At 36.7% G+C, this 23386-nt stretch overlaps 2 protein-coding genes across 2 annotated transcripts; one reads left to right on the forward strand and one right to left on the reverse strand.

The window, feature by feature from the left end:
* Positions 1 to 3627: 3627 nt before the first annotated feature.
* On the reverse strand, positions 3628 to 4191 carry LOC147938543 (uncharacterized). The gene is made up of 2 exons (XM_087465672.1): positions 4129 to 4191; positions 3628 to 4020 (listed from the first exon to the last, which is right to left on the reverse strand). The coding sequence occupies exons 1-2, from the start codon at positions 4189 to 4191 to the stop codon at positions 3628 to 3630; spliced, it is 456 nt and encodes a 151-aa protein (XP_087321798.1).
* A 9745-nt stretch (positions 4192 to 13936) lies between these two features.
* On the forward strand, positions 13937 to 14671 carry LOC147938544 (uncharacterized). The gene has a single exon (XM_087465673.1). The coding sequence runs from the start codon at positions 13937 to 13939 to the stop codon at positions 14669 to 14671; it is 735 nt and encodes a 244-aa protein (XP_087321799.1).
* The last annotated feature ends 8715 nt before the right edge of the window (positions 14672 to 23386 follow it).

A 23386-nucleotide genomic window follows, 5' to 3' on the forward strand; every position in this document is an offset into this window, starting at 1 on the left:
CAATCAAAAAGATAAAAGTCCTAAGGATGGGAGTAATTGATGTCGGTGGAGTATCCTAGTCTATAGAGTGTTTAACATACCACAAGCAAACTATCCCTAAACAATGAACATCACAACTTAGCTAATCCAATCTCTTGGAAAAAGTTACTCAGACTCAACCACTTCCATACGTAGCTCTCGCTAGAGAAACATGGTCGAGCATGCATGACAAACAAGTTCATTCACGTCAACAAATATCCTAGACAACTAATCTCTTAGGCTAAGAACGTAAGTCTCTGGCACTAGTTGGTCAGACATTTCATCAAACATCTTTTGGGTGTGGAAATGTCTCGAACCTAGTTCCAATTGATCAGAGAGAAACTAGTGATTCTAACACTAGTCCAGAATGGAATCATAAAGATCAAAGCTTAAACACCCTACATCCTAAGAAACTCCACCTAGTCTATCCCATCCTCAAGAACATTAACACTACTCAGATCTGGAAATCATCTTCAACGTTACAAACTCAGAAAACATTGAATCAATCATAATAAGATAGATAAAAATGAGATGAACAAGTTTGTAGAAGAAATAAAATGTAAAAACTCAATGAATTAAAAGATATCTGGATACAAAGTCTGAGAACGTTTTTGGAGGCTAGGTAAAACCTTAAGAACAAAACGAGATAAAAGATAAGATGTCCCAAACCAAGACTTATCAAAATGTATATATAGTAAAAACATGTGAATCCTTAAAACTTAAAACGACAAGATAGAGCGTCGGTTCGGGAATCTCCTGAAGCGTGTGAAACCAAACATGTGAGGTCGAGTCGCGTGTCGTCTCTCCCTGGAGTGCGGTCGAGTGGAACTGATCGAGTCGAGGTCATACGACTCGAGGTGGGTCGAGTGGAGGTGATACGACTCGAGCTGGGTCGAGTGGAGATGATGCGACTCGAGCTGGGTCGAGTGGAGGTGATGCGACTCGAGCTGGGTGTATGTGTATCCACTAAAACGGTGATAACTATTGAACCACGCCTCCGATTGACTTGAAATAAACGGCATTGGAAAGATGACTCAATTCCCTACAATCATGATGAAGACGTCGAAAGCTTAATCCGAAAGTAAAATCTTTACTCGACTCGATCAAAGAGGTTGAAGAAGTCAGATGTCTAGCGTGGTTGGTCGAGAGGAATGACATTTCTTCCAGGCGTGGTGGATCGAGTAGGATGTTGTTGCTTCTTCCTGGGAGCGCGTCCAAGTCGCATGTCAGTCGAGTTGCATGTCTGGAGTTGCATGACTTTAATCCTAGGGTTGCGTCGCTTGAGTCCATTTGGTTCTTACAGTCTGGATATCTTCTAAACACATGAAATTCTCCAATATGCAAGATGTATGCAAAGATGATGCAAGAACTACCTAATCATGCAAAGTGTATAAAAAAGACTAGAAAATGATTCAAACCAATCAGTTATCCTACCTAAACGCATGATAAACACATGCTAAGGAGAGACAAAATATAGACATATCACTTCTTTTTCCTTTTGAAACTGGTGTTGGTAATGTAATGCCACAATACTCAATAACAGGAGTCACCAAACTGCCAATAAGAATCAACTTCTTTTTGGATTTGACCATGTTCCTTTGCACCTGCTCAAACTCCTGAGCGAGCAAGACCCTAATAACTCGGTGGCTCTGGTCAAAGTTTCTGGAGGAGGGATCGTTAATGAAACGACCAAGATCCTGAAAAAACATTCACAAATCTGGCAGCTGCATGGTGCTAGTCTCATCCCTAGCGCAAATGGTTTTACTCACAAACTTTGCAGCAATACGAAAAATTGGATTGTGAATATGCGAGACTGTCTGGCTCCACGTGATATATAGTTCCCTGCTCCCTTCAATTTCCAGACTTCAGCTCTGCTCTCAAGCTTATCAATTGTGCTCTGTGTGTTTCTAGAGAACCCAAAGATGTAAAAAATATCGAACATAGAGATGGTGTAATGCCTCTTGCTATGGAAAAAGTAACTGAACAGTTTTCAACTAAAGGATCAAGGCCTTTTGATAATTCCACCTTTACAATAGCTAGAAACTCACGCGCATGCTACTCATACAGATCCCATGCTTTCTCAACGAATGTACGAAACCCCATATTTTGTACAAGCTCATCAAAATCAGCTAAAATTGCCATCCGCTCTAGCAATCCTCAATCAGGAAACCGTGTTGGCTCCAGCTTACATTCGGCTAGCACCTTCATCTATCTCGTATCCTCAGCATCCCAAGCTCTTGTTATCTGCCATGGGTTCCTTCCCGTTGTGACTTCGCTAAGGCATTGTCTGCAAAAATCAAATGAGTGAACCAATGAGGAGCCCATAGGAGATATTGGCAACAAGAAAACCATTACAAACACTTCTCAATCTCATCCTGGCATAAAATTTAGCAATCTCAAACCTAATTCTACACAAACCCGAAATTACTTAAACACTTATCAAGAGATTCAACTTAAGCTAATGTCAAGCAAATAGCATCATAGATTCGTTCCTCCAGTATACCTAGAACTATTCTAGCCATCAATTTACAACCCAAAGTCAGTGCAAAAGGGAAGGAAATTTAGAATTGAATTTTACCCTTTGAGAATCCAAAAATTGGGTCTATAAGTGGAGACTTGATGAACTTATCGTGCTCGATTGGTGCTAAGATGATGGGGGGTTTGATAGGTAAGGAAAAATCGAGTGGTGTACACCCAAAATTCAGTCACAACCATGAAGAATTGAGAGAGATAGGAGAATTTGAAGTTTGCTACAATGGGGCAGAAGGAGAGAAGGAGAAGGGGAGAATCGATTTTAAAAGTGGGAGATGGGCACGAAACCAGCGTAACCCGGTCCAATTTAAATCCAAAACCGAGGTAAACTAAATTTGCCTTTTGTTTTCTTTTTCCCCCCTCCCTCTTTTTTTACTTACCTGATACGGAGATCGATCGATCTCATATCCGGATCGGCCGACCCTGCTTGATCATGGAAGATTAAAAAAATTGCATCTTCTAGTTTGAAACTTGTTCCTGAAATACTCAATACCAAACGTGATTCTCGAGCCTAGTATTTCCTAAAGAAAACAAAAACAACAAAAGTCCTAAAAATAAAAATAGAGAAAGGGGTAAGCAAGTACAAACCCCATGGGTTGCCTCCCATGAGCTTTTATTTAAAGTCTCGAGCCTGACTATTGTAACGCTTAAGCGAGTGGAAGGTCCATAAGCAGGAGCGGAGACTCCCTTTCTAGAATGCAATCAGCAAGATATGGCTTGAAGTGTTGATAACTCTCTAATTTACATGTTTTAGGCATCCTTTTTTGTCCATATTTTGCATTATATATACCCTAACCTTAGCATTTTTAGGTCATTAACTGTAGGAATTTGCATTTAGGCCATTTAAGGTGTTGCATTTGTGCATTTTGGATGAAAACAGGTGCTTTAGAGCCTAAAATTGGGAGAGAACAAGGTCAAATCCGAGCATGTACCCGAAGGAGCTATTGAGCAGGAAGAACAGTCTGAACCTCAACCCGATCGAGGAGGATCCAAGAGCAGGATGAACAACCCGAAGACCTACCCGAGGAACAACCCGACCTTATCCTTGTGCACCCCATCGAGCAGACCCTCGAGCATTCACCCTGGTAGTACCAATGCTGAGCTGTGGGCTGCTCTTAGGATCTCCTGTCGCAGTCCCATCCGGTCAGGTACGGTGATTCTTTGATTAAGAAGTAAGGTGCCGTCATCTGCTAAGTAATAACCACTAGCGTTCGGTCCGTCCAAACTCCTCAATTCTTCAACAATCTTCTTCAGGTTCTCATCCTTGGGCTGCTCTTCTCGGATTCGTTGAACTAGACTTGCTTGCGTTACGGCTTGTAAACCCAACGGCTCACTAGATTCTCCTTCTAAGGCTAAAAGTCTTATCTTCTTCAATTCGTCGGCTATAGACTCTACATCCCTCTCGACATCGACCTCTACCTTCTGGCGGCTTAGTGCATCTGCCACCACATTTGCCTTGCTTGGATGGTACTAGATCTTCAAGTCGTAATCGGCAATGAACTCCATCCATCTTCTCTAGCGCAAATTGAGGTCTGGTTGCGTGAACAAGTATTTAAGAGTTTGATGATCCGTAAATACCTGCACCGCTTCTCCATACAGGTATGATCTCCATATCCTTAACGCAAACACCACGGCTGCCATTTCTAGGTCATGCGTGGGGTAACTCTCTTTGTGATTCCTTAATTGCCTTGAGGTGTAGGCAATTACCTTGTCTCCTTGCATCAAAATACATCCAACTCCAACTCTTGATGCGTCGGTGTACACGGCATAGGGCTGATTTGGCTCTGGCAGGGCTAATACTGGTGCCGTTGTCAATGCTTCCTTCAACTTCTCAAAGACTTCTTCCACTTCTTCACTCCAAATGAAAGGTACTTCTTTACCGGTGATTCGCGATAATGATGGAGATCAAACTAATGAATGGAATGACTCATATGGTTGATGTTAAAAAACGGTTACGATTATATTGTAAATGACCTTTGGCTAATCATTTGTAAACGACTTTTGGCTCTAGGCCTTATTTGAATCTTTTTGACTTTCAACGGTGTGTCTATAAGCTGTTTCTATAGCGGTATTCTATTGAATTCAGGATTTTGCAAACTCTGTTAATTTGGTGATCCCTTGAACCCATTTGAACTATAAATAGTTCATTGGTTTAAAATTTGGAACTTTTCTATAATTGAAAGCAGCACGAGATGCTTCTTATGATCCCATTACATTAAAGTTTTTGTTGTGTTTTGAACCGATTTAGTTGGAGAACGTTTAGTCACTTGTTTGTTTGTGTGTGTAGAAACAAGATCGAACGAGAGAGAGAGGACACGAGGATTAATTCCCAAGGTCAAGGTGAACAAGGTACATCTTGGAGAGCTAAAACCAGATCTCAAGGTTTATGTATCAAGCGTTAAACAGAGTACAAGAAACCAGAAAGATGAACAACCCCTAGAGAGATTTACACCAAGATGAGAAGGAAGAAGACAAGCTCTAAACCTCTATCTTTCTCTCTAGATCTTTCTGATTGATACTCACGCTCCTCTTACTCTTTTGTCTTCACCCTGTGCTCTCCTTTTATAAACGTTGAATGTCTCTCCTTACAGCTCACATTCAACCTTAGGAGCAACAAACCTTGGAGCAGAGTTTTGTGTACAATGACACGTGCACAACTCGACACAACAATAGAGTATTCCCAAACTTGTAACTGGCCACTGAATGAGATAAGAAGCTTACCGGGCCTTTGCCTACCCAAAGGCCCATTTGTCTCATTCCATGCCCAAACCAATTTGTTGAACCGAATCAACTCACAATTCTCCACCTCGATTCTTCGGACAACCAAGAGAACCCTGTCTGATCCTCTTCTTTGTCCCGATCATCTCGATCGAAACCCTAGCTCACTCACGAGCTAGATCTAGTGCATGTAAACACGTAGATCCCTTCTCCCATCCTCAGATTTCTTCACCCGTAGAGGTTTGGTAAGAAGGTCTGCTGGATTGATCTCTGTGTCGATCTTTGACACGATCACATCTCCGTCTGCAATCATATCTTGGATGAAATGGTATCGCATCTGGATATGTTTTGTCCTCTCATGGAAGACACTGTTCTTTGCTAGGCAGATGGCACTCTGAGATTCGCTGCAGATCTCAACACTCTCCTGCTTGAATTCGAGCTCACAGGTAATTCTTTTTAACCACAGAGCTTCCTTTATTGCTTTGGATAAGGCCATGTATTCTGCCTCTGTTGATGATAGTGCAACAATCTGTTGCAGGCCATAACACCAGCTAACGGTGTTTCCTCCGACTTGAAAGACATATCCAGTAATGGATCTTCTCCGATCCAGGTCAGTAGCATAGTCACTATCACAATAACCTACAATATCGAATGTCTGATTTCCTGAATGTCAGACAGCAGTTTGAGCTTCCCTTTAAATATCTGAGCATCCAGATAGCTGCTTCCCAATGTGTCTTGTTAGGAGAGCTCATGAACCGACTCACCATTCCTAGGATCCTCTTGGCTGGTCCTAGATTCTTCATTTCAAACTCCTTGCTTAGTAACGCCTTTACCTTACTGATCTCATGCAAATCTTTAGCTGCTATTAGCATGTCGTCCACATAGAGAAGTAGAGATAAACTTTCTTTCCTTCACCATAATCTCTAAAATACACACAAGTGTCAAACTGACTTCTTGAAAACTTTTGTGACTTCATGAACTTGTCGAATCTCAAATTCCATTGCCTTGGAGACTGTTTTAAACCGTATAGAGATTTCTGAAGTAGGCAAACTTGATTTCCTTTAATGTATCCTTCTGGCTGTTCCATAAGTATTCTCTCTTCCAAATCACCATGGAGAAAGGCGGTCTTCATGTCTAACTGTTCCAGCTCAAATTCTTGGTCGACTACCATTGACAACATCAACCTTATTGTAGTATGTTTCACAACTGGTGCAAACACTTCATTGTAGTCAATACCCTCAACCTGAGCATAGCCTTTTGCTACTAACCTGGCTTTAAACCTTGGTTCTTCATCTTCGGATAACCCTGGTTTAAGCTTAAATACCCACTTACAGCCAATAACCTTATGCCCTTATGGTCTCTCTATTAATATCCAGGTTTGATTCTTATCGTGTGATGCCATTTCCTCATCTACAGCTCCACCCCATTTCATTTTATCCTCATTGTTCATTGCCTCTTGAAATGTTCTCGGTTCTTCAACTCAAAGAGCTCTGAGATGGTCAAAGCATAAGCTGCTACATCACCGTCATCAAACCTGCTAGGCGGTTTAATGGTTCTCCTTTCTCTATCTCTTGCTAGAGGATACGAATCAAGACCCGTTGGCGAAAATATTCCTTCAGAGTTTAACTCTGATCCTTCTTCAGTGTTTCTTTCTGAGGTAGCTCCACCTCCAACTGAACTTTCTCCTTGCTCTCTAATCACCAGACCTTCCTGATTACTGTATGTGAGAGTGACACCAACTTTTCTTTTATCCGAGACTTGTTCTTCAGCCTCACTCGACAGCTTTCCAATGTCTTTGTAGAGAGTTTCTTCCCAAAATGTTACATCCCGATTGATGACACATTTTTCTCTTCATAACTCCAAATTATGTATCCTTTCACTCCTTGTGGATACCCCATGAATACTCCCTTCTTTGCTCGTTGTTTCAGTTTTCCTTGATCAACATGATAATACACAAGACAACCAAACCTCTTCATGTGCCCATACTCAGGTTTCGAACCTGTCCAGACCTCCTCTGGAACTTCAAAATTTAGAGGTGTTGATGGCGACATGTTTATCATGTATACCACTGTGGAGGTTGCCTCAGCCCAAAAGACTTCTCTTAGTCCTGTTTCACTCAACAAACTTCTCACCTTTTCCATAATAGTTCTGTTGAGCCTTTCTGCCAGTCCATTTTTTTGTGGAGTGTAGGGGCAAGTCTTGTGTCTCATTATGCCATGAGACTTGCAATGATCGTCGAAGATTTTGTTGCAATACTCAAGACCATTATCTGTCCTTAGTGTCTTCAGCTTCTTACCGCTTTGATTCTCCACCAAGGTTTTCCATTCCACAAACTTGCTGAATGCTTTGTCTTTTGTTTTTAGAAAATATACCCAAACTTTTCTGGAGAAGTCGTCCACGAATGAGATGTAATATTGGCATTTTGACAGACTCGGGGTGACGTTAGGAGATCCCCATAGGTCGGAGTGAACATACTCCAAACGGTCCTTGGAAGTATGCTTTCCAGTTTCCACCTTTGAACGATGACTTGTGAAATTTTCCAAGAACACAAAATTCACAGTCTTTCAGCTCTGAGATTTCTTCTGTTTTTACCATTTCTTTCTTTGCCAGTAGATGTAAACCCTTCTCGCTCATATGCCCCAACCCTACTGTGCCATAGCATGGTCCTATCTCCGTCTTTAATTGATGTGTTTGCTTGCTCCACCACCGGCTTTCCATCAAGGATATACAGGGTGTCTTTGAGTTGCCAGCCAAGGCTTATTTATCCTTATGGAACACTTGCAGTCTGAAGTTTTTAGACTGGAATCAACAGCCTTTTGATTCTAGCTGTCCCATAGAGATCAAGTTTCTCTTTTCGGTGGGCGAGTACCTGACTTTTGTCATATGACAGTGGTGTTGTCATGATTGACGATCTTGATCTTCCCTAGAGCTGTAATGTTGCAGGACGAATCATTTCCCGTTAGGATCTTTCCTCCATTCACTTCTTCCACATCGAACATCAGGTCCTTTCTATAGGTTAGATGGTAAGAGCACCCTGTATCCAAAATCCACCCTTTTCTTGTTGTTTTAGATGTAATTAGCACCACGGGTTTAGAATCTATGCCTTCCCCAACACCTGCTTCAGCGTTACTTGGTAAGCCGCTTCATTTTTTCACCAAATATTTAGCGGACAAATGAATTAATTTTCCCGCATCAACTATGCATAGCGTTTCAAAATTTATCAATGCTATGTATACTATAGTTAAAATAAGTATACCCAAAATTGAAATCTGACTAATCAAACATAGCGTTTACAAGCAAACACTATAAAAAATTAGAGGATATATCAAATATAGCAAAAAGACATTAATCATTATATTATAATGCTATTAATACTCTAATTTCTTTTAATGTAAGACATCCTAACCGATCAAGAACACATATTTGTCTATCCCATCCCTAGAAACTTTGTTTCACTACTCAGATCTCATTGCAGAAAACACAAAAACACAAATAAACGAAAATTGCATTGTATTGAAAATAAGATAAAAGTGGAAGAGTACAGAATCGAAAACTAAAAAGAATAGCCAAATAAATGAAAACAAATCCTAACAAAGTGGAAAAGGTGTTTGAATCGCTCAGTCTCTCTCTCAGAAGCTCTCGCTCTCTGTTCTGAGTGTCTGCAGCGTGCTAGGGCGAGAGGAAGAAGAGGGGGGTTTATATATGGAAACCCTTCTAACCTAGCTGCTCAGTCCTGCCCGAGGGTCTGCTCGATGGGGTGCACAAGGATAAGGTCAGGTTGTTCTTCGGGTTGTTCTTCCTGCTCTTGGATCCTCCTCGATCGGGTTGAGGTTCAGACTGTTCTTCCTGCTCAATAGCTCCTTCGGGTACATGCTCGGATTTGACCTTCTTTCTCTCCATTTTAGGCTCTAAAGCACATGTTTTCATCCAAAATGCACAAATGCAAGAATGCGACACCCTAAATGGCCTAAATGCAAATTCCTACAGTTAATAAACTAAAATTGCTAAGGTTAGGGTATATATAATGCAAAATATGGACAAAAAAGGATGCCTAAAACATGTAAATTAGAGAGTTATCAACGCCTCAAGCCATATCTTGCTGATTGCATTCTAGAAAGGGAGTCTCCGCTCCTTCTTATGGACCTTCCACTCGCTTAAGCGTTACAATAGTCAGGCTTGAGACTTTACATAAGCGCTCATGGGAGGCAACCCATGGGGTTTGTACTTGCTTACCCTTTCTCTATTTTTCTTTTTAGGGCTTTTGTTGTTTTTGTTTTCTTTAGGAAATACTAGGCTAGAGAATCACGTTTGTTATTGAGTATTTCAGGAACAGGTTCCAAACTAGAAGATGCAAACATTTTAATCTTCCATGATCAAGCAGGGTTGGCCAATCCGGATATGAGATCGATCGATCTCCGTACCAGGTAAGTAAAAAAAAAGGAAGGGGGGAAGAAGAAAACAAAAGGCAAACTTAGTTTATCTCGGTTTTGGACTTAAAATTGGACCGGGTTACGCTGGTTTCGTGCCCATCTCCCACTTTTAAAATCGATTCTCCCCTTCTCCTTCTCTCCTTCTGCCCCATTGTTGCAAACTTCAAATTCTCCTATCTCTCTCAATTCTTCATGGTTGTGACTGAATTTGTGTGTACACCACTCGATTTTTCCTTATCTATCAAACCCCCATCATCTTAGCACCAATTGAGCACGATAAGTTCATCAAATCTCCACTTATAGACCCAATTTTTGGATTCTCAAAGGGTAAAATTCGATTCTCAATTTCCTTCCCTTTTGCACTGAATTTGGGTTGTGAATTGATGGCTAGAATAGTTCTAGGTATGCTGAAGGAACGAATCTATGATGCTATTTGCTTGACATTATCCTTATGACAATCTAGATTCAACTTAAGGATTGCTAGAGCGGATGACAATTTTAGCTGATTTTGATGAGCTTATACAAAATATGGGGTTTCGTACATTTGCTGAGAAAGCATGGGATCTGTATGAGTAGCCTGCGCGTGAGTTTCTAGCTATTGTAAAGGTGGAATTATCAAAAGGCCTTGATCCTTTAGTTGAAAACTGTTCAGTTACTTTTTCCTTAGCAAGAGGCATTACACCATCTCTATGTTCGATCTTTGTGACATCTTTGGGTTCTCTAGAAACACACAAAGCACAATTGATAAGCTTGAGAGAAGAGCTGAAGTCTTGAAATTGAAGGGAGCATGGAACTATATATCACGCGGAGCCAGACAGTCTCGCATCCGCAATCCAGTTTTTCGTATTGCTGCAAAGTTTGTGAGTAAAAACCATTTACGCTAGGACTGAGACTAGCACCATGCAGCTGCCAGAGTTGTGGATGTTTTTTCAGGATCTTGGTCGTTACATTAAGGATCCCTCCTCTAGAAACATTGACCAGAGCCACCGAGTTATTAGGGTCTTGCTCGCTCATGAGTTTGAGCAGGTGCGGTGGAACATTGATATGATCGCAGGACGGGAGTTCGGCCAAGACGACCAAGTCACGCTGCACGCGACCAAGACGCCTGACCAAGACGCATCGGACGCGGCCAAGATGCCTACTTCGGACGCGGCCAAGGACCAACGATCCTCCCGGGAGCCACCACTCGATCAAGAAGCTCAGCAAAGGCGGCCAAGCAACGGCTCAACTTGTTCGTCCAGTCATTCAACGCCCACCGACCCATGAAGTCCTTGAAGACTCAGTTCGATTGGTCTTCACTCTTACCCAAGAGTGAAGACAACAAAGTCGCCTAAGCAAGGATTTGTACTCTTTTTCCTTACTCCGGGTTTTTCCCATTGGGTTTACCGGAGAAGGTTTTAACGAGGCATTGAGCTTGGTGCAAAACGTCTAAGGCCAAGTCGCTTCCCGCGTCAAGACCAAAGGCGGTTATCTCTCTTTCCTCTTATATTTTGGTTTAAATTGAACATTGGAATATTCCTTTTGGACCGTTAAGAGTGTTTTGTGGCTAAGTTTGTTAGTCAAAGGAGGCGACGTGTTCTCATTGCAAACAGAACACGTCAAAGGACGATGTGCGGACCAAGATGAGTCTGCAATGTCCTTAAGCCCTTTCCTTACCCTAGCTATTTAAACTCCTCTTAGCTCTTTGTTTCTCCTTAGACTTGAATGAAATTAAACCTTTCTCAAGAGCGAATCTTGATCTTGTCTCACTCTTCTCTTTCTTCAATCCGGGATTGAACATCGAGAAAACCCTAACAAGCCTTAAACCGGGTTCGACCTTGTTAGTGATCGTATCAAGAGGAGTGCCAAACCTCTTGTGTTGTCTTTCGATCCACCCTCTTTTCCATCGTTCCATCTCTTATCGCTTCCACCTTCTCATATTACCAAAGTCACACTTAGTCGTTTTCCGCATCCGTCCGTCCGTTCGATCCGATAGAGGCTACACGACTGTATTCACAAACGGCTCGCTGGAATCTCGTCATTTCTCGTTTCACTAGTTTGAATCTTCCCTAGATTAGAATCCTTAAACCTTGTCCGAGGAAAGTCTTTCATGCCGAGTTCTGTCCGAAGACGATTCATCCGTCTGTTCCGTATCTGCGACCCTCGGTCACATCAGCTTGGTATCAGAGCTTCAAAAGCTCCTACTAGGTTGTTTCATTCTAAACTCTTCCCTTTTGTCTAAAGCTTCGATGTTTAGGTTGTTTGATAGTCTAGTATGCATCATCTTGTTTCGCGTGTTCCGTTTTGTTATTTGGTTTAATTTGGTGCATGTTTGGTGTTGTTAATCGTTTGTCTAGGTTGTTTCGTGTTTGTTCTGTTCATCTTGTTCATCCTCGCGTTCATCCGTGTTCTTGTAAGGTTGCTTTTAGATCGATAAAGTTAGGATTGCATTTTGTTTCCGCGTTTTTGTTCTTGACCATAAAGCAATTTTTGTCTTCTAGTACTTTTGCTTTTGCTTTTTGTTTTGGTCATAGGTTTAAATTGTATGAGCTGTCCTCAATCATTGAGAGATTGAACCAATTGGAATCACAAGGTAAGTTTATGAATTGGAATTGTATGAATCGCAAATTGTTTTATGATTAGGGTTCTATGATTTTGAATTGATTTCCAATGGTGTACTTATTGATGAATCTCGATGAATTGTTGTTGTTCATGTTGTGCCAACCACAATTTGTCAACTTCATCAGATTTCTTTTGTTTTGGTGTGTAAGGATGTGAAAGAGAGGTTCGAGAGGTTCTCCTCACCGTCTATCATTGCTCGAATTGGACTATGGTGGGAGCAAATAAGAGTTGTTGTTGTTGTACCTGTCTTCAAGTTCCTGATGGCTATATGTTTGATCATGTCTTCAACTTGACATTGTTGTTCTGTATGTCAAGTTTTTCAAGAGAAAACCTGAGAAGGTTTACAAATGGGAAGCTATGGAGGATGATGTTGAGTGTGGCAGTGCTAGCTACCATGTGGCTCTTGTGCAAATGCCTATGTAAAATGAAAAAGAGGTAACAAATCTAAGCAGCAACTATTTTTTCAGTGCTTGGTGTGTAGTTGAATTCATTTGGTGGGATGTTGCTGTATTTGGTAGGTTTGTGAGCAATCAATTGCAGCTGCTTGCAAAATCTCGTGTTATATTTTATTGTGTTATCTTGCCAGCAACTGTTTTGTTCCCAGAAGTCATAGTTCCGAAATGGGCTGCGTTTCATCTTCCTTCTTTGATCACTCTCTTTATTGCAGTCGGTAGACTAAGGTGTCCTCTTTTACTCTTTCTATGTAACTTATTGTCTTTCCTCTCTCTTGTCACATTAATAATCCTTTATTATGTTAACAGATCAATCCACCTATTGGCATTTTGGGTTCTGTTCGAGAATTCAATGTCCCTTGTTCGAACAAAGGCTCTGGTCATGGGGCTGTTAGAAACAGGAAGAGTACAAGAATGGGTTGTGACAGAGAAATCAGGTGATGCTCTCAAGACGAAGCTAATTCCACAAGTACCTAACGTCAGATTCAGAGAGAGGTAAGTAAACAAACATTTCTATCAAACTGACGCCTTAACAGAGTCCGAGCGTAAGCTGATGATGGATATTATAATTTGTTGCAATCAGGGTGCACTTGATGGAGCTACGCCATGTCTTTAGTAATCAGATGCTTTCCCCTTTAGTAATCTGATGCTTTCCCTTTTAGTAACCTGATACACAACGCCATGTCTCTTCCCCTTTTTCTCTTAATCTTTCATGCTGCACATATTTCTAGTGTTTGAGCTTATAATTATGCTTTGCTCTGTGGGTGATGGTTCTGATGGATCGTTGTCTTCTCTGAGCTACATCTTCAGGTAGTCTTCTTTCTCTTAATCGATTTTGTTTTTTTCTTTCTATATAAGTGACATTACATATCTCTGTTTCTTTGATGCAGACCATCGAGATTAATGTGTGTGAGGGTTAGAAGAGAAGAAAGAAAGATTGTGAAAGTGAATGGTTTGTGTACAAGGGGTCGTTGCTTCTGGACAGCTGATTTCAGATCAAACAGAAGCTGGATTTGGAGGAGACTGGTTAAGCTAAGGGATCTAGCAAGACCGTTTATACATTCTCAAATCGTCTCCGGTGCTAATACCCTCTTTTGGAAGGATAACTGGACGGGACTAGGCCCCTTAATTGACATCGTTGGTCACACAGGGCCTCGTATCTCTGGTATTGGTATTCTAAGCACTATGGCTCAAGCATCCTCAAATGGGGCGTGGATCCTTCCTCGGGGAAGGAATCATCAAGCCCAACTCCTTCGAAGTTGTCTCCAGGGCATTATGCCTCCTACCTCAACTCAAGGAGCAGATGTCTTTGCCTGGAAGCTATCACCGGATCATTCAAGCGGGGTTTTCTCCTCCATGCGTACGTGGCGGCATCTGCATCCTGTTGTTAACAGTGTGTCCTGGCACTCACAGGTTTGGTTCAAGGAAAGAATTCCAAAAATGGCGTTTTTGACTTGGCTAACAACCTTGAATAGACTCACTACCAGAGATAGAATGAGATGCTGGAATATTCAGGTGCCTGATTCTTGCCTCCTCTGTCTAACTGGGACAGAATCAAGAGATCACCTCTATTTCCAATGCTCTTACTCTAAGGTCCTTTGGTATGATTTCTTCGCTCACCTTTTGCCACAACTTCCAACCTCTTTCGATGGCTTTCTATGCTGGATCAAGCAGCCTACCACAAATAGGAAGATTAATGTGATATGCAAACTTCTCTTTCAAGCTCTTATTTACTTCATCTGGACCGAGAGAAATGCAAGGATACACTCGACAGATTTCCGCTCGACAGAAAGACTCAAGAAAGAAGTCCAGCTCACACTTCGGAGGAAGTTGATCGCGCTTGACAACATGGATCCCTCGACAACCCTTCCTCAGGATCAGTTTCTTTACTTATGGTTTCAAAACTTTCAGCATCTATAAACTTCTTGTATGGTGTTGCTGTCATTTACTCGATCCGTAGTCATGACTCCAAACTCTTGTAACCGTTATCTTCTCTTATTATATAATATACCGATATCCTTTTAAAAAAAAAAAAAAAAAAAAAAAAAAAAAAAGAGATTGTGTCTGCTGCTTTGTTTGACATTATAGTTCACGTTACAGTTTCAAACACTTGTCTTACCAGTTTAGTTCTGTAATTGTAGATTTACTCAGATTTTTGTGTCTTTTTTCTTCAGGATGCAAGCTTTTTGTAAATACAGTTTAATCATTTATACTACAGTAAAACCTCTATAAATTAATAAAGTTGGGACCATAAAATTTTATTAATTTATAGAGGTTTTAATTTATCGATAAATTAATAATTATTAATTTGTACAGAGACTTTCCTAATTTGGTTAAAAAATATTAAAAATAAGATTTAATCTTTATAAGTAATATTTTTATAAAACCAATTACAATGAAAATAACAATTATCATGATTTTGAAGATAGCACTCAAAGATTTTTATATAGTAAAAATATAAAAAATTAACTCTAAGAAAAATTAATGTGTAGATATATACATATATTTAGATAATATTATATAATTATTAATTTATATTATTGATGGGACCATATATTTACAAAGGAGTTTCAAAAAAATTATTATTTTATTATATTATCGAATAGTGTCCAAAATTACACTCGTCCCAACTTGGGACCAGAGAAAATTATTAATTTATAGAGATTATTAATTTATCGAGTATTAATTTATAGAGATTCTACTGTACTTCTAATCTATTTAAACTTTTAAAATTTCAAAAAACTATATTTTCAAAATAAGTGACCCATAATTATATACTACCATTGGAGGATACAATTTTAATTAAGAGATCAAGAGTTCTTAGAATTTAAACAGTACACAATTAATTCATAAAAAAAAAAAAAAACAGTGTTTAAGAGCCTCCTAATATGAACCTACCGATAATCTTGCTCTAAGTTCTTTTATTCAGTTTGTATGCGTTATAAACTTTTTCTTTCTATGCTTTTGGTTTGATTTCTATTTTGGACTTGTGTATGTTCTGGTTTTAATACAATTACTAGGTAACAATCCGCACTATGTGCTGGATAAATCAATTTAAAGAAAATTATTATATGTAAAATTATTATTCTAGAATCAATATTTGTTTGTGTCAAACATAAATATGTAACTAAAGTTTTTTATTTATTTATTCAAACATGCGTTTTTCATGTAAAAAATATGTTTCACCCGTGAAATCTTTAAATGTGGAAGATAAAATATTGATAAAATGTTACTATTTATTGCAACATGTCTTTTGTATGGTTTAAAAATCAAATTCATATCTTTTATGTTTTATTTTGTAATCATAACAATTTTGCATGTTTCTCATGTAACCATAACAATATATACTAAATTACTCGGTAGTTTAATTAATTAATTTTATTATATGTTAGTAAAAAATGGATTCTAAACTAAATTTTCTGAATAAATCTAATTTATTAATTTAATATTTGTGATTAGGCTATTTGAATATTTTGAGTTAGTCGGTTTTTTAATATTTTCTATAAATAACGGATTATTACCAAAAAAACTATTTTGAAAAAATTAATGAAATTTCAAAATCAATGTATTCGTGTAAGAATACATTTCACCCGTGAATTATGTGAACGTGGTAAAGAAAATATTTATAAAATGTTACAATTTATGGAAATATATATATATATATATATTTTGTGTGCTTTAAAAATCAAATTTTTAATATTTATGGCTAATCGAGTAACTATAACAATTTTTCATAATCTAATAATCACTTATTTTAAATATATTATGATTTTTTTGGGTACTAAGTTTATTTATAATGATAAGGGTTATTGTCTTATTCCTTTTTAATAGCACATTGATTAATGTACAATTAAAACGTATATTCCTATTTGGTTATCAATATTTCTATTTTTTAATGAATAATCACATAAATGTTGAGATTAATTAGTTTACATACTTAGATATTTATAAATAATCACACATCATGATATCCCCTAATTTGTTGTCATTTTTATATTTATTTATGAATATATATAAATCTATATTTATTGGGAATTAAGTTTCCTTTAATGAGTTGGAGATAATTCAGGGGTAATATATTTCTTTTTATAATCAATTATAGTAACTATTGAAAGCTTGTTATTTAAATTATTATGGTAATAATACTAATATAAAAATAACATTTTTATATGATTTTGTTAATAAGATATATGTTTAATAAGTTATATGTTCTTTATTTTTATTAACTTTCTATGTTTTTATAGCCTTCTTAGAATATTTTACTTTATATTGATTTCTTAAAAATAATATAACTTTGACTTGTATATTTGTAATTAAATTTTAGTGAAATTTTGATTTAAAATAGTATGTAATTATTTTATTAGTTTTAATATATGATATTTAAATTTGTGTGAGAATTGATGACATATCTAATTATTATTCAGATAATTGTTTTTAAAAAAATATATATAGTGGCACGTTAATGTAATTAAGTAGAAAATTTAAGGTTTTTTCTAAATGTATCTCGAGCTCTCCGGCGGCGACACATTAGCTTTTTCAAGAAAGTGTTTCTCTATTAATATATAGGGGATGGTTATGTTTATAATGTGTTTTCATTAGATTTTTCATTTAATAAATCAGTATTAAAATCAGGATTACAAAACAATAAAAACCAGTTAATTTCATTATTTTCTAAAACAGTCGTCATTAAGCTGGCAAATTGTCGTTAAATAGAGGGTAAATAGTCGCATAATAAAATGACTAATTTCAGACTAAAGTATTGCAAGTTTTATTCATATAAAAACGTCGTAACTTTGTCACAGATTAGTCACTAAGTTTAGCGACTAATACACGACTAATGCTAATATAATCATTAAATTGTCGGTAAATTGTCGTCATATTTGGTTAATAAGTGACGACAATGCAACGACAAAATAACGACAACACTATATCGTCGTTAAATAGTCGCTAAATAACGACTATTTAACGACTATACGAATTAGCGACAAAATTTTATCTACAACAGTAATTAGTCGCTAAATAGTCGTATATGTTCATTTAACGACTATTTAGCGACTATTAACACAGTGGCCATTGGCCTGTTTTCTTGTAGTGTTAGCTCTTGACGGTAAAAAACCTAATTCTAAATTTTTCCCCCTTTCTTTCTTACTTCTGTTCTTTTTATTTATTTATTTATTTTTACTTTCCATCTTTTATTATGAAAAAACAGTGAGGTCAAAATAAACTAAGAAAGGTAAAAAAAAATTAACAAAGAAGAAAAAGATAACTTAAAAGAGAAAACAGAGCAAATGGTTTTAAGAATGTAAACAGAGAAAATGGTTTTTTAAAGAAGAGAAACAGAGCAAATGATTTTTAAGAAAGAGTTCATGCTGACTTTGCTCATACAGCGATAATCTTATTCAATAGGGGAGTTCCCCCTGCCTTTACTCTATATATTGTTATAAGTAGTATTTACAAATATATTTGTAACTGGGTGAAAATTTATTTCTGTAATTGAATATCGAGGGACATAACAACTAAAAACGATTTTAGTAATGATTTACCGTTTGTACTCTATGACTCTACCTCTCTCCTTCTAAGCAACCATGAGAAATGTCAAAGCAATTTCTACGGCAAAACATGAACCTCTATAAAAACGATTTTTTAAAGATACTGTTTGTACTCTATGACTCTATCTCTCTCCTTCTCCTTGCTTAAACCCAAAAAGGGATCTCGACGACATCGTTTTATTGATACTGAAACTGTGTACGCCACCACATGAGGTAAACGATCAAGGGGAGAGTAATCGTGGTTGCAATGGATAGATGGTTGTTGAAAGCCATTTAGAGAAGATGAATTTATAACGAAAAACCTTGGGAAGAGTAAGAGGTCTGATCTTAATTATTAAAGGGAACTCAAATTATAGAAGCTTAAACGTCGTTGGCTTAGCCGCTTAGGCTTAAACTTAGTCTGTGTTGTTTTCAAATGATTCTAGAGAAACTGACATGGCAACTCCAGAGAAAATATTGAAAAGCTGAGATGGACACAAGGAGAAGCCTCAAATTGTCTCTTTTATTAGTAGTCATTTGATGATTATAAATAAATAAGATAAAATATATTTCTAATCTCTTATAATTAAACTTTAACTTATACAGACAAAATAGAAAACCAAAACGGAATTCTTTGGAGAAAACGAAAATTTGTTACGTACTGTTTGTAATATAAGGACGTAAAAATAATTATATATCATATAGATAAAATGCTTTTGATTTGTAAACATAACAAACAAAAAAAAACGTGCATGTATATCGAATATATATGTGCGGGTGTAGCATGTATGCATGAACAATTGAGCATGATGTATTCATGCATCCAAGTCTCTACCCAGTGATAAAAATAAGTAGTGTACTTTAACAAAAAAAAAAAAATAAATAAAAAATAAGTAGTGTATGTATGTACGTAGCTAATTGTTAGACATTAATTGGTGAATGTTTACTTAACCATTAATTCCTTTCCGGTAGACGAAAGTACCTAGCTAAAGTTTTTCTTGTTGAAAACATGTCCTAATAAATTAAAGAAAATGTTACGTCTGGTCTGTTCTGCTCTTATCCTTGAATTAAAAACGATACAGCTAATTAAAGACATTCGTGGGTTTCACAAGACACAGTGCATTAACATTCGATCTATTAAATATACCACATTCACATGATGAGTTGTCCGATTTGCTTCGGATTAACTTTATTTTAACAAAACCCGAATTTGGTGATTTTACATATAACCATCATTCCATCAATTATCAAAAATCTATTTTGTTGATAGTCTAATACAGCTATCATAGTGAGCAGATTGTCGGCATGACTAGCCGATAGTATAATTTTTTTCCTCGGTTTTTTTTTTTCAATTATGATCAAGAGGGACCACAAAACTCTAAATATTAAGACTCAAGATTTACATAGTTTGATGTTAATTAATACTAGCATATAAAATATAATTAAACCAGAATATAGGTTGAATTTTCTGAGCAAACCAAACTTAACCCTATTTGTTAATGCAATTAAATCAGAAGGAAAAATTTACTATATATAACAGCACAGTATTAATTTTCGGGGAACCTATAGTTTTCTATCATCTATCTTGCAATTACTTTGTCAACTTCAATACGTTGACCTACTTAGAGTTACGGACCACACAACTTGCACTCAGTATCCCATTTTTCAAAGGTTTCCTTATTCGATTTAACTTTTCATATACATACATGGTTCTGTTTTAGGTGTCGTCTATGTATTTTGTTGGTTTTTTTTTTTTTTTTTTTTTTGACAAACCGTCTATGTATTTTGTTTAAGGTGTAGTATTTTTCTTTTAAGTCTGGACTAGAGAATGATAATGTGATGTCGCCGCACCATATTCGAAAATCCACTACTTGTCATAAAAAGTATCTAGTAGTGGAGTTCGATCACCACTTTAATTAGCTTGCATAATTTTTCCGATACCAAAAAAGAAATTATTACATGTCTTTCTAAACATTAAAATATATATAACTAGAAAATAGCACACGTGATCCGTAGTATATGTATTTATTATTAATTTGGAATATAAAATGAAGTTTCCATTCGATTATATATGAAATGTACAAATGTAATTGTTAATATATGTCTTAAAAAATAATATTCATAATACTACGGTGCAACTACAATTTATAATTGACTGTATATATGTTATATAGTATTTAATAGAAGGGTCATGAAAAAGAAGAAATTAAAGTAAATATTATTAAATATTTTTGATTACAATGTATTGTTGAAATTATTTAAACAGTATGTTGTACTATAGTTATAAGACCATTACTTATAACAAAGTCAACTATATATGATATTTCGTTAAATAGTTAAGATAAAATATATTTTTTTCTTTGTTTTGGAAAATAAAAAACTGATATGTAATCTAGAAAGAAAAGTGTAAGATTTTACCTAATTTTTTTGATAGATAATTTTGTGTTGTCCTATATATTAATTTTATTGTTATCATCTAAAAGTAATAGTTAACAAAAAATAGTTTTATATATGATAAGTCAATTTTAAAATAATTTATTAAAACATTATCAGAAAACAAATATCTTATACTATAAGTTTAACCAGTTATTATAAAAATTCATGAAAATAAAAGTGTGTAAAATTTAATATATTTTGTATTTTCTATATATTGTCTTTACTTCTAATCATTTTAATATAAATAGTATGATTAACAATAAATTAAATTTTCAAATTATTTTATTCTGTTATATCATAGGGTGATAAAGCAATTCTGTTATGATACAATTATGTTTTTTTAGTACATATAATTTAAACACGATCAAAATATAACTTATAAATTACTATTAAATACAAATTTGAGTTGTGTCTTTAATACAATATATATGATTATTGAATATAATGTGAGGTTTTTATATATTAGAAAATCTTTTATATTAAATTAGTCTATCATAAATTAGTTTGGTTTCAGTTTTTACTTTGAAATGTATGAAACCATTTTATAGTAATAGGAAAATTAGTTACAGCAAAGTTAATTAATTTTTGTATGTTCGTTAAATAATTATGATAAATTAATTTATTTATAATTTTTTGGAAAAAAAAGAACTGATAAGTATTCTAAGAAAAAAAAGTGTAATACCTTACTTTGATAGATAAATTATATTGTCCTATATATTAATTTATTTTCATATCTAAAAGTAATAGTTAACAACATATAATTTTATAATATGATAAGTCAATTTTAAAATAATTTATTAAAACGATATCACAAAATATATATCTTATACTCTAAGTCTAACTAATGTTTTATAATAATTCATGAAAATAAAAGTGTGTCATATTTAATATACATATTTTTTTCTTCTATAAATTGTCTCTATTTCTAATCATTTTAAAATAAAAAGTATAATTAACAATAAATTAATTTTGAAACTATTGTTTTCTATTACTTCTTGGGGGAGATAAAACAATTATGTTATGGTTGACAAAAAAAAAACAATTATGTTATGATACTATTTTTTTAGTACATATGTTTTAAAGACAGTCAAACTGTAACTTATACAATACTATAAATACAAATTTGAGTTAGCTCTGAGGGTGAAAAAAAAACGATTAGGGTTTTTTGCTTTTCCTGCACGGTTTGATGCCACCGGAGGCTCTGCCGCCGGGGGATGTCGGTTCTTCGCGTCCAGTTACTGAGAAGGACAGGGTTGAGATGGAAGAGGGTGAGATTTGTCAAGTGGGGGAGGGGTTGGCTGTACAGTCTGTGGTCTCTCCGCCGCAAACTGTAGAGGCGACTGTCGAGAAGGGTCTGTCAGTGGAGGTAGTCCCCGGTGTTGTCGATCAGCACAAGGTTACAGTGAATCCAGTGAAGTTGGGTGGCCAATCCAAACAACGCACATGGGTTTCGATGGTAAAAGAATCGGATGTGATGGAAAAAGTGGAGTTGGATGTTGAGGATATTGATGGTATGCCTACTGTTAGGATCCCTGATGCAGTTTTTGACGAGGCTCAGCCGCTTTGGGAAGACTTTCTGATTGGTAAATTTTTAGCAAAGGCCCCGTTTGTGGGTGGGATTCATGCTTTGGTGAATAAGATTTGGACATTGGGTGACAAAACAATGAAAATAGATGTTTATGCGGTGGATAACACCACTGTGCGATTCCGTATCAAAGATGAGCGCACTAGACAGCGAGTATTAAGAAGAGGTATGTGGAATCTTTGTGGTGTTGCGGTGGTTCTCACAAAGTGGACACCTATCATTGATACTACACAGGAGGGTCTTACAACGGTTCCTATGTGGGTTGTGGTTAAGAATGTTCCTCCCAGGTATTTCTCTTGGAAGGTACTAAGTGCGATCACTAGTCCTTTAGGAACACCTAAGCGTTTGCACCCGGAAACAGAAGCGTGTAAATTGTTTGTGGAGGCAAAAGTGTTTGTTGAGGTGGATTTGACAAAGAGTTTACCAAAGCATATGTCATTTAAATCAGGAAAAGGGGGGGACACAGTTGTGAAGTTTGTTTATCCTTGGTTGCCACCAAGGTGTGTTGATTGTTCAAAATGGGGACATCTTCGTGTTGACTGTTTATCAAAAAAGAACCTCGTTACCCCGGCTTTGGTCCCACAAGGCCTGGTAGACGATGCTTCACCTGCCATAGCTGCTGATTTGCAGTCTAACTCGGTAGGAGTGTAGGAGTCCAATCCTGTTAGCACAGTTGCTTTGGCGATGGTTGCAAAGGAGATCTCGTAGGAGAATGTTGCAGAGATTGTGAGGGTGGGGGACAATGTAGCTGATGGGGCTGTTAACTCTGACCAGAGTACGGATGCAGAATGGTGTACACCTATCAAAGGCATTCGTAGTCCGGGGAAAATCACTACACCAAGTAACAATGAGATTTCTAACTTGTCAAATTCTTTCTCATGTCTTAGTGACAAGGGAGAGAAAGGCGAGGATATTTCTTCAGAGCCGTCTCTTACAGAAGCTGGTGCGGAACGTATGAAAGAGTCCACTGCTGATGAACCCGACCAGGAGAAACAAGCACGGAAAGATACAGATACAATATTGGACCAGCAAGGAGTTTTGCTGCGTCCTTCACTTCCGCGTGCCTCTAAGGAGGGACACAAGTAT

This window comes from Camelina sativa, chromosome 9, assembly GCF_030686135.1.
Source record: "Camelina sativa cultivar CO46 ecotype springtype chromosome 9, ASM3068613v1".
NCBI classification, from domain to species: domain Eukaryota; kingdom Viridiplantae; phylum Streptophyta; class Magnoliopsida; order Brassicales; family Brassicaceae; genus Camelina; species Camelina sativa.